Below are 11,854 nucleotides of genomic sequence, written 5' to 3'. Positions count from 1 at the left end.
CATCGAAGAGGAGAGGGCGGGTTTTGTCTTCTCTTCTATCTTTTACTTGTGTTTTGATATTTTTTAAACTTTGTAAAGTACTTTGGAGCTGCTTTCTGTGAAAACTACTTTCCATTGTAAAGAAACAAATTAAACTGCAAATGTCTTTGAGTTCTAAATAAGACATTACTTACACTCTATTTGATCCAGTACAAATATAAAACAGTAAAAACCTACAGTCTTTCTCAGCTTTATTATAGATTAAAATAAATTTGTTTGTTTTATTGTTGTTTTTAATTTCCCTACCCCCTTTTGCGTTTATTTTGAAAACCTGACATACTGTTTATGTTCCTGTCTGCATGCCTTTTTTATGTTTTCAATTAAGATTTATAAAACAAAGGATTTTTTTATTCTAACAAGTTCTTTTTGTATTTTTTTAAATATTTTACAGAAAAGAATAACAAGCAAGAATTTTAATATCCTTTTCTCTGATATAGGAGGCAAAGGAAATATTTTTTAACAGATTTATTCGTTCATTCTTATGTTTTGTGTCTTTAAACTGCTTTTTTGTGGTTTATTATGCAATTCACAAGTCATATTTGGGAGGTATATATTAATATAAATATTACATTTTATGCCTTTCCAGTTTGTTTTCCTATGATTGACTCAAAAGAAGCTGAAGGTCATAACGACAAGTTTTCAGATTTTTTTTTTAAAGGAAACAATATAGGCCTAATGGACTAAACTTCTGGGTACAATGTATGAGTGAATTGCCTCTTATACTTCTTCTTCAATTGAATGTAAACATAATCTTCTTTTTTTTTTTACAAACCATGATTCTCTGTGTAACATTTTTAAGGCTTTTAAAAAAATTAGTTTTAGCAATATTTAAATACAAATAATGAAAACTGTATTTATTTATTTTCTGTTAATAGAGAGCTAAAGTGATGTCAAATGAGCCAGGAACTATTCGCGAGGCACCGGGGAGCGGAATGAAAAAGATGACGGACCACATTTCCTCTAACAACAAACCTGTTAGCTTTCTTGAAGTGCATTCTTTGTGTTCATCTTTTCCAGCAATGTGAACATTATTAGGTTGCATTTGTTTGATAGCAAGGTACCCAATTAGTCGTTGCAATAACTTAATAATCCTATCAAACAGACATTATATTGGCAGTTGTCTCTCTCGCGGAAGAATAGGCCATAATAATCGGCAGATATAAAATTTGTCGTGAGCTAACAGGCTAACGGCCGATTTATCGTAGCTGATGGGACCTGCGAATTGAAACATGTATCATGTCTTTCATTTTTATTTTTGGGCCAAACTGTAATAACCTATACGATATACGCGTATTTTAAAATAACTTGCCTATAAATGTTATTTTTTAATTTTTTTCTGGCTGGATCATTAGGACATAGGTCGTCTGCTGCTAACCTGTTTTTTCCCCTAGTGGTAGGTGAGTTACTACTTATAGTTCCAACTTATCTAATTTGTAAACATGTAGTTTCAAATTAAATTTTACTGCAAGTAATTGGGTGTTTATGTTACCAAAATATGCTGAAAAAATAATTTGACAATTTTATCTAGCTGTTGGATGAGTATTTTATTTTCCTTTTTTGAATGTTTTGGTTAGATGACACTGCCCTCTTTCTTTCAGAGATAACTTCATATTTTCAAATATGAAGATGTTCTCAGTGGCACACAAGACTGTCTTTGTAGTGGACCATTGTCCCTACATGGCAGAGTCCAGTCGGCAGCAGGTAGAGTGTGATGTTCTCACAAAAAGCCGAGCTCAGGGGGTCATTCCTCTGGCTCCTGTCTCCAAATCATTATGGACTTGCGCAGTGGAGTGCTCCATGGAATACTGCCGGATCCTCTACGACGTTTACCCGAAAGACAAACTGGTTTGTTTTTATTTGATTTATTTATGCATTCAATTGCTATTTTAATTCAGACACGCTAGTTATATCATGTGTATAAATGAAAACATTTGCTTTGAAACAGGTCAACTATATAGTGAGTGATTCAGAGTTCCACATCTTGAATAGTTGGAGACGAGGAGATCAGAGCACTCATGAGGTAAATACGCAAAACTTGTACTGAAAGACCCCCTTTGAGGAAAATTGTCTTTTTGGTGCTTTTAACATATTCTTCTTCCTGATGATGGCGGACATAAGTTAAGAAACTTCAGCTAAAAATGGCATTTCTGAGTATTTCTTTATTCAAATTGTTTTGAATCAGGAGCAGATAAAAAAATGTAGTTTAAAAAGGAGCTTATTTGTGACGTAGAAAATATTCTGGGCGGGCCACAATGTCCCTTTTCTGCTCCTCAACGGGGAGGGAAAGAGGCACGGGGTTGCTCCACGCCAACATTCCCACCCACAACTCAGAGGTGAATTTCTACTGAACTACTACCCCTCTGCAGAAATTATGTCCTAGAAAACAACACAATTTTTTTTTACTTTGGCTAAAAGCAGAAATATTTATTATTAAAAGACCTCTGGAAGCGCTTTTACTATAGATCAAAAGATGATCAGGGTGGGTCTTTCTTCACTGGTCTTATGTGTGAGATATGCCATTACATAGTTCTCCCCCATTGCAGCTAATGTCAGCTTTGGCAGCTGTTGGGCCACCAAATCCCTGTGAGGACCCAGAATGTTGCAGCATTTTGCACGGGCTGGTCGCTGCAGTGGAGTCTTTATGCAAAATCACAGAGCTGCAGCATGAGAAGCGCACAGCTTTGATGGACACAGCAGAGAGGGTCGCTAATCGAGGCCGGATCATCTGTCTGACTAACGCAAAAAGGTTAGAGAGACTGAACAAGTTTCTTTTAAAAATCAGTCATAGGTTGTAGAAAAAAACTTTTTTATCATCTTTTTAAATTGTTAAATCTCTGTCCTTGATGGTTGCAAATCATCTTGGCTTCTTTTTTATACACCGACAGTGACACACATGTCCGTATGTTGGAAGACTGCATACAGGAGACTATTTTAGATCAAAACAAGCTGGCTGCTGGATCAGACAGGTCAGTAATCATTCGTAACAAACTGTAGCTGATTGAAATGATTAAAAAAAAATGATTTAATAAAATGTTCAATGCTGAATTGTTTTTTTATGATTTTATTCTTCAGGCTGATGGGCATCCAGCAGTGTGAGTTAGTTCTTGTCCACATCTACCCCCAGGGTGAGGACACTCTGGTTTCTGATCGGCCAAAGAAAGAAGTGGGTGTAAATCTTCGGGGTACAGCCTCATTTTTGTCATCCTTGTTGTTTCTCCTGATAACACCGGTTGCCGTTTTCAGATCTCCCCTCTGCTCACCAGCGAGGTCCACAGCGTTCGGGCCGGGCGGCACCTTGCCTCCAAACTTAACATTTTGGTCCAGCAGCACTTCGACTTGGCTTCCACCACCATCACAAACATCCCCATGAAGGTATAGGGTGTCGTCTCTCCGTTGTCCCTGTTGTCTTGTCCATCCCACATCAGCCTAATCTGTGACAAATTTCTGCTTTCTACTAATAAGTTTTGCGTTTAACTTCACTGCTTACTTTTGTTGAATTCTTCCCTTTTGATTCGACTATTGATTTGCTTGCTTAACCTTCTGAGTGTGGTTTTCTTCAGCCATGATAACACATGAAACTCTGCAGTCTCTCCGTTGCGTTCATCATCTCATCTGCATGTGGATATGACTGTGAACCTGCTGCTGGTTTCATGCTGTATTTTCTGTTTTGCTAGCCCACATTAAATGTTTGCGAACAGGTTAGTACTCTGATCACACACATGTCAAAACTGAAGACGGGCTTGTCTCTGCACCACTTAGTGTATATATTCTGAGCTCTACTGTTGTAAACAGTTTTGCTTCAGGTGGTTCTGATGTGACAGATTTGATGGAGCTCAGACATAGGGGAGCCAAAGCCACTTTTTGTTGAAAAGTTCAATTCCCACAGCAGGATTTTACTTTTTTATTTTTTTATATTTTTTTTAGTTTTGATCCTAACAGGGGAGACTCAAAATAAGGTTTAAAAAAAAGGAACTGTAGAGAGAGTGTCTGATTTCGGCCTTGGCTCCTCTTGACTAATTCAATTCTGTCTGTCTTTCTAAGCCTCCCCCTGCTCTCTGTCCCTTTTTTCCTTAAATCTTTCTCCTCCTTTGACTAAAACTTTCCGTTAAATGTGGTCCATTATTTTGTCTAGATGACTAAACTGCAATTGTGTATATCCCTTGAGCATAAACTGTATGCAGCCATCTGTACGAATGCATCATTGACTAAACGAAGGCAGTGTTTGTCAGGCCAACACCTGATTAAGTTGGATTCATTTTTGACATAAAACTTTTCTAGCGGTTTATAAAAAGAAGCTGAATAAAAGCTTAATTTTCTAAGGTGGGAGAATTCTTGACCCACTAATGTAAAAAGATGCTAGTAAATAAATCATTTTTGAAAGATGATAAAGTGTAGAACTAAAAGCAAATACAAGAGAGGCCAAAAAAAGACTGTCAGTAGACTGTGCTTTGGTATTTACAGAACCCAGTCAGCATTTAATTTGACCTCATCCGCCATCATTATCTCTTTGAAACTCAGCCCTTTATGGTTTTTAGTTTGTTGTGTTTAAGATTGCATGTTAGAGAAAATGGCTGCATGCATGTTGATGTGTGTGCGGTTGTACAGGAGGAGCAGCACGCCAACACATCCGCCAATTACGACGTCGAGCTGCTGCACCACAGGGACGCTCACCTGGAGTTCTTTAAAAGCGGTTGGTTCCCACCTTTCAGTAATTGATCGAGGCTGTCTTTGCTTAGTGACAAGACTGACACACAAGAGTTGCTCTTTATAACATGTTTTTTCTTTTCCTTTTTTGAATTTTTGCTTCAGCTAAACTCAGCTTTTTGTCCCCCTCCCAGGTGACTTGCACATGGCAGGAACAAGTACTCGAGAGAACAGCTTTAAGGAGACCGTGACACTGAAGTGGTGCACCCCCAGAACCAACAACATAGGTTGGATTTGACTGTCAACCCAGAGATTTAAGGATCAGATGTTGATTTCTATCTATCTGAATCCCCTTTGGGAGTCACAGGGTTGCTGGAGCCTATCCCAGCTATTGTTGGGTAAAGGCAGGCTACACCCTGGACAGGTGGCCAGTCCATTGCAGGGTTTTAATAAAATTTATTGAACATTTCTTTCTTTGGAAAAAAACAGCTTTTGTCATATTAAATAAATACATTTGACATTTTGTGCTACTTTCTATTACAAAAATACAAAGGCAATGATTTAGTTTATAATAATATTCAATATCACAGTTGTGTGTTGTTTTTTTATTTTTTTTCCCCCCCAATGCAGAACTCCATTACTGCACAGGAGCTTATCGCATTTCGCCTACAGACGTAAACAGTCGGCCTTCATCGTGCTTAACAAACTTTCTTCTGAATGGTAAGCCCATCATTTCGATCCATTTAAAGACCCACTTCCACTTGTTCTTGTGGCATTTTTGTAATGATGGAGGACATTTATAAAGAAAATTCATCTTAAAATTGCATTTCTGAGTACCTCTTTAATCAAATAGTTGGAAATCAGGAGCAGATGAAAAAGAGAAAGATCATATTTCTGATGTAGAAAATACGATGGGCGGGGCCACAAGCTCCCTGCTCCGACACATTTTAAAATTTATTTTGGCCCCAAAAAATTATTTTGCAGAAATATAATTAAATGATCACTAGGAACACCTTTAAAATATCTCAGGTGATTGGAGTGGGAATTTATTTATATTTAGTTAAATTTCTTTTGAAAAGGGTTTACTCTTTAAGTTTATTTTTCAAATGAAACTTCTTTGACCATCGGATCTGTGCATTGTTTATGTGTTCTTACCACAGGTAGATCGGTGCTGCTGGAGCAGCCCAGGAAGTCAGGGTCAAAGGTCATCAGTCACATGCTCAGCAGCCATGGAGGCGAGATCTTCCTCCACGTGCTCAACAGCAACCGCTCCACCTTAGAGGACCCGCCGTCCATCAGCGAGGGCTGTGGGGGCAGAGTGACCGATTACAGAATCACTGTATGTTTACCTGCTGATTTCTGACATCTGCTCAGAAATGACACTCCTACTATTAAACCAGTATCTCTCAGAAATGTTGACTGGTATTAAAAAAGACACCAAAAAATGTCGCTTGTCATGTTCTTTAGTAAAAAATCTTGAAATTAATTTTTGTGCTTTTTTCTGTAGGGATTTCCTTGTTTTTCACTAAAAGATGATTTATAATGGTGAAAACAAGTTTTTGTTTACTGCAAAGTATGTAAAGTAGTCATTGTCCTGCTTTTACCATCCAGTTTTCAGCGGGGTCTTTTATTTTGAAGTTTAGCTGTTTTAATGGTCATTTTTTGCAGCTTCTATTTTGTGTTCATTGTCTTTCTTGAACACGAAAAGCTGCCTCAAATTTTCAAATACGTCAACTCACATTTACTGAGCTTTTGTCCGCTTAGTAAGATTTATTTATCTATTTTTCCAGGATTTTGGTGAATTTATGAGGGAGAATCGTCTGACTCCTGTCGCAGAATCTTCCCATGATCCCTCGGGAAAAGTACCTGTGGAGAGGGCGAAAGCGCAGCTGGAACGTTACACCAGATACTGGCCCATGATCATCTCCCAGACCACCATCTTCAACATGCAGGCTGTGAGGAGCTCTACAGATGCTCAGACGTCTCTCTGCATCTTTTCCTTCAAAGATCTCCTCTAGATTGCTCATAGATGTTCAGTGTCTGGATTTTTATTTTATCTTGTAGGTGGTTCCTCTGGCTAATCTGATAGTGAAGGAGACTCTCACTGAGGAGGACGTCCTCACCTGCCAGAAAACTGTCTACAACCTGGTGGACATGGAGAGGAAGAATGATCCACTCCCCATTTCTACAGTGGGATCCAGGGGCAAAGGCCCCAAGAGGTGTTTGATCAGATTCTAGTGCTTTGTTGAAAAGTGGGACTAGTGTCAGCAGGGAGGTCACACTTCCCGTGTTTTTTCCCCTCAGGGACGAACAGTACCGCATCATGTGGAACGAGCTGGAAACGCTGGTGAAAACTCACGCCGGAGCCACAGACAGACACCAGCGGGTCCTGGACTGCATCATCGCCTGCCGCAGCAAACCCCCCGAGGAAGAAGAGAGGAAGAAAAGAGGGAGGAAGAGGGAGGATAGGGAGGACCGGGCCGAGAAAAACGGCAGCAAAGAGATGGAAGATAAAAGTTGGCAGGACTCTGAGAGGTCAGTTTTGATCACAGGCTGCAGATTTCCTGATATGAAGACGTTTTATTTGGTATTTTTCTTCTCTTTCCTCAACTCCAGACTAAAGGGCTTGTTGGAGAAGGGAGAGCAGGATGCAGAGGTGATCAAGGATTCCCCAGACTCACCTGAGCCGTTAAACAAGAAGCCCCGCCTTATGGTAGATGAAGTTCAACCCCCAGAAAGGGCAAAAGGTTCGAGTACTGATGAAGCATTTCTTTAAACGAGCAGTTTTCTTGTTTTAATGAACTCTTAAGTGTAAATAACATTTATTTTCATCTGCTTTCAACACTCAGATGAGAGGATTTTGATGGCCTTTTTTCTTGTGAATTTAAAAAGAACCTTTTTACAAACCAGCAGCTTCTGGTTCTAAAGTCTAAGCTGTCTGTGCAGGTCCTGTGTCGCTCCTCTCCCTGTGGACCAATCGCATCACAGCAGCCAACTCCAGGAAGCACCAAGAGTTTGTGGGAAGAGTCAGCTCCGTAAACAATAAGTTTGAGTTGTACCAGCACCTCAAAGAGGAAAACGGGTTTGTTGTTGTTGTTTTTTTTTAAATTGATCATCTTTGTCTCCTTCTTTACCAAATGGAGCTCAGTTCCTGATCACATCAACATCAAAAAAGACAAATTTGACTTTTTCTTTTAAGATTTATTTTTATATTTCATTGAAATGCAAAAATGTAAATGTTTTTATATGGTTGCTAAATAAACATTTTCTTTTCTGTTTACAGGATGGATGTGCATGAAAACGGAAAAGCCTCCAGATGATGTTTCCACCGATCATCTGCTTTCGCTCTCCTGAAGATTAGAACATGAGACATCTTAGACATAAATAAATGAACTGTAAACTCTGAACAAAGGATTTTCTAATTTTATAATTCAAGATTTTGTAGCTGAACTGTTCAGATATTAAAGAAAACATTGAAAGTTGCCTGTAGAGAACACAGCTGTTGGCTTTTTGCATAAGTCCTTAACAATGTAAATAAATGGACTTACAGTAAAACCTATGTTGAAGCTGTTTGATTTGATCAAAAAGGTATAATGAAGTATAAGGGCCACCATAAGTGAAAATAAATGTAATAAATTCATAAAATATTGAGAATAAGTTCAAAATTTTATGAGAATAAAGTTGTAAAGATATGAGAAGGAAGTTAAACTTCTACGAGAAATGATTGTAAAATTATGCAAAAGTAAAATTTTACAATAATAGTCAAAATTATGAGTAAGTGGTAATTTTACAAGGAAAATTTGTGCATTTTTGCAAATGAAATCTCACATTTAGCTTTTAAAATGTTTTGATAAATAAAATAAAGCATAATTTAATTAATGTTGCAGAACACTGCACTGCTCAAGAATCTGGTTTACCTTTTTTCTAAGACTTACTCATGATTTTACAATGTTTTTCTCATAGATTTACGACTTTGTATATATATATTTCTTTTATGGTGGCCCTAATACTCCATTCAAGAAGGTAATTTCTTCCTTTTTCTATTTTATTTTTTTTCTCTGATTTAGGAAAACAATGTAATGTATTGAGAAATAATGAATAACTTTGACAGAAGTTCACAAATAGTCTCCACTAAAAAGCTGCCAGAAAATAACGATTTTTATTACTTTTTTTCATTATGATTATAAAAACAAAGCTTATCCTGTAAAACAGATTTTATTAGAGATGTAGTGACAGATCCTCAGCAGTAGAGAGAGCAGTAGACCGTTCTTAAAATTTTTTTTAAATAAAAAGTTTTATCTTTAAAAGATTGAAAGTACTGGTTTTTTTTGTTTTGTTTTTCTACATTTAGCTTATATTTCATTCACAAACTACTCGGTTGACAAGTTAAGACAGTGACATTGATTGAGCTGCTGGCAGAGATTTGACTGATGGACCTGGATAAACACGACTTTCATGACTGTTGTTACATAAATTCCTTGATTTGTTTGGGATGTTTTAGAAATACTCCACAGTTGGTTCGTTAACTACAAACGTTTTCCAGAAACACCAGAACAGAATTTTCCGTCTCTGCAGATCAATAATGGAGTTGATTCTAGGATTTCAACATCTGAGAGACCAAAAACTATTGGTTTCTAAAAACTCCTAAATGAATATTGCTTCTAGGAGTCAATTACCTGAAAATGTCCATTTTCCTCCAGATTTTCTACTTTTCTGTACGTAACTGAATGTCACTCATAGAAAGATACTTCATGGCTCATTTTCACGTGCTCCCATTCTTGCATACGGTAGTTGTGTTGATGTGCATGATGGTGCGGGTCAGAACAAACCCATGCAGTCATGCAGGAGTCCACAGCAGCGGCAGCCTCAGTGCTCACTGTGGGCTGACTGTGAGTCAGAGGCTGCTGGGGGTTTCCCGGTGAGGTCAAACCAAAGGTCAGACGAGAGGCTTTTGTTTTTGTCTTTGCATGTCAGAGGGGAAGCTGGGTGAGGGTCACTGCTGTGTGATCTACAGCATGTTTACAGAGGATTGAGGGGAGTATGCCACGAACTATGCACTTGTTGATGGATGTGTCTGTGTTTTCCAGAATGAGGCTGCAGCGAGCTGTGTAGAACTAGCATCTATTAAAGGTTTTACTTGAAAACATCTGAGCTGATTTGTTTTAAATTTTAAATGTTCCAACTTTCCATTTTGTTCAGAGCAAGAAAAACTAACCATACAAAAATCAGATTTTTTTTTCAGGACGATCAACATTTAAATCAGTCAAATCCTTCATGTTAAATAGTTAAAGACGCACTCCAATTAAAAATTGTGTTTTTAAAATGTTCTTGTGGCATTTCTCTGATGATGGAAGATTCACATAAAGACAATTAAGAGTAAAAATGCATTTCTGAGTATTTCTTTATTCAAATTGTTGACAGAAGAATTCAGTTTGAAAAAGAATGCATTTGCGCCTCAAGCATTTGTAGACGACCAGATCCAGGTACATCTTTTTTTTCTTCCTCGTCTGAGCTGGCATCTGGATCAAAACTGTACAGCTGGATGATCCAGTATTGCACACCATTTTTGTTGCAATCTGTAATTTTGGGTTAGGGGTATGAAGGGGCTGTAAACTAGTGGGAGAGAGTGGAAACAGAGAACTTTTTGCAACAGGGAAGGGTGGGCGGGGTTGCTTTGCCCCCACAGTCCCACCTAAGACTCTGATACAAATATCTAAAGAACTACTGTCCTAGAAAATGACAGTTTTTTAAAATTTTGGGTAAAAACAGCATAATCATAAATTAAAGACCACTGGGAACACTTTTACAATAGATCAAACAATGACAGAAGTGGGACTTTATTAGTTTTGTGGGTTTTTATTTTTTAGTATGCTTTGTGTCAGCTACATTGATGATGAGGCAGACAAATGGAAACATAAGATACAGATGACAGTAAATAGAGAGAAAAGGGTTTAGGAACTTAATTGCAGCTCATCTTTATGACATACAATGACTCCAAATGCAATATATAATTTTAACAAATATTCCAGTATACTTAAGGTGTACTACTTTTGGCTAAGGGGAGATATTTGACTAATGACAAATATTTCAGTTTAGATATGAAGTGTCTGGCCACAAAGAACTTTTACTAATTAATTTTGGCTCCACAACACTAATTAGCAGTAACTTTGTCAAAAAAGGGAAAAAAAGGTTTTAGTTTGTCATGTAACAAATGACGACATGGCGAGTAGAAGCAACCAATCAGTACATATTTTGTTTACAAAGTACACAAATTAAATAAAGCATCAAATCGAAGAAAATGCTTTCAGGGTTTGTGATAAAAGCAGGAAGTCGTATATTTATGGAAACTGCAGCTGTCTGACATGCAGAAAGGAAAAGCAACCTCACCCTGCAAAGTACCTTCAGTCCTATTATTTCCTGAATTTGATCAATCACTGGAAGTTTTATCTCACTTCATGGATCAATTATTATCTCCAGAGACTGGGCTAAAACATTAATGCAGAGTTTTAAAAAGTAGAGACATATGTCTGATAATAAAGGCGTTATTTCAAATATACCCTCATCTTGCTTTGAAAGAACCCATCCCTCTAATATTTTGATTATTAATAACAAATGGTACATGACGAGTACAGAACAATGAAAGTGTAAGCTGTGGTGATGATCTGCAGTTCAGAGGAGTTAAATGACTGAACCTGCATGATCACGATCACAGTCAAACTTCCTCTGGAGATCCTACTTTTTTTTTTTTTTACTTTATTGCCTAAAGATATAGAATTACAGGGAATTAATATAACAGTAACGTGTTGAGATTGGACTCATCCTTGCAAGTACAGAAAAAAGAAAAACAAACTAGAATGGGGGCTTCACAACAGGATACATTCAGGGATCAAAGAAAAATCAATTTAGTCAATTTAACTTTTGTATCCACTGAGCTACAGATAGTGAGCAGGGCCTAATCCATTTGCTGACTCATTTTACTTTATTTATTTTTTTTGAAAACCACTTTAAACAGTTTGTTAGGACAAACCAGACGGACACATCATTTCCAGATTGGCGCTCTCTAGATGCAAAAACATGACAATTCCCCGCAAGTCCTCCAGTCCAGCTTTGAGAAAACCGACTACAAAAACAACATTTTTAATGTTTAAAGTAGGATGTTTTGGTTTAAAGT

At 37.5% G+C, this 11,854-nt stretch overlaps 1 protein-coding gene across 7 annotated transcripts; it reads left to right on the top strand.

The window, feature by feature from the left end:
* Positions 1-935: 935 nt before the first annotated feature.
* On the top strand, positions 936-8,238 carry ints13 (integrator complex subunit 13). 7 transcript variants are annotated; one of them, XM_078942185.1, is made up of 19 exons: positions 959-1,096; positions 1,392-1,432; positions 1,638-1,884; positions 1,985-2,059; positions 2,583-2,785; positions 2,925-3,005; positions 3,112-3,202; positions 3,283-3,411; positions 3,714-3,737; positions 4,645-4,729; positions 4,878-4,970; positions 5,314-5,403; positions 5,844-6,022; positions 6,474-6,638; positions 6,748-6,902; positions 6,988-7,218; positions 7,300-7,430; positions 7,630-7,765; positions 7,967-8,238. In XM_078942185.1, the coding sequence occupies exons 3-19, from the start codon at positions 1,660-1,662 to the stop codon at positions 8,001-8,003; spliced, it is 2,130 nt and encodes a 709-aa protein (XP_078798311.1). In that variant the 5' UTR covers positions 959-1,096; positions 1,392-1,432; positions 1,638-1,659; the 3' UTR covers positions 8,004-8,238. The 7 variants fall into 7 exon arrangements, with proteins under 7 accessions (XP_011489375.1, XP_078798309.1, XP_078798308.1 ...); XM_078942184.1 differs by having other exon boundaries at positions 1,392-1,436; XM_078942183.1 differs by having other exon boundaries at positions 941-1,432.
* The last annotated feature ends 3,616 nt before the right edge of the window (positions 8,239-11,854 follow it).

This window comes from Oryzias latipes, chromosome 23, assembly GCF_053564925.1.
Source record: "Oryzias latipes strain Hd-rR chromosome 23, Olatipes_Hd-rR_3.1".
Classification (NCBI taxonomy): domain Eukaryota; kingdom Metazoa; phylum Chordata; class Actinopteri; order Beloniformes; family Adrianichthyidae; genus Oryzias; species Oryzias latipes.
Note: the sequence above shows the minus strand (reverse complement) of the source record. Positions and strands in the feature narration are given on the sequence as shown.

Coding starts and splice junctions, on each gene's coding strand:
- ints13 (XM_078942183.1), top strand. CDS start 1,660: ATGAAGATGTTCTCAGTGGCACACAAGACTGTCTTTGTAGTGGACCAT. Junction 3,203..3,282: donor CTGATCGGCCAAAGAAAGAA/GTGGGTGTAAAT, acceptor TGCCGTTTTCAG/ATCTCCCCTCTGCTCACCAG. Junction 7,219..7,299: donor AGTTGGCAGGACTCTGAGAG/GTCAGTTTTGAT, acceptor CCTCAACTCCAG/ACTAAAGGGCTTGTTGGAGA.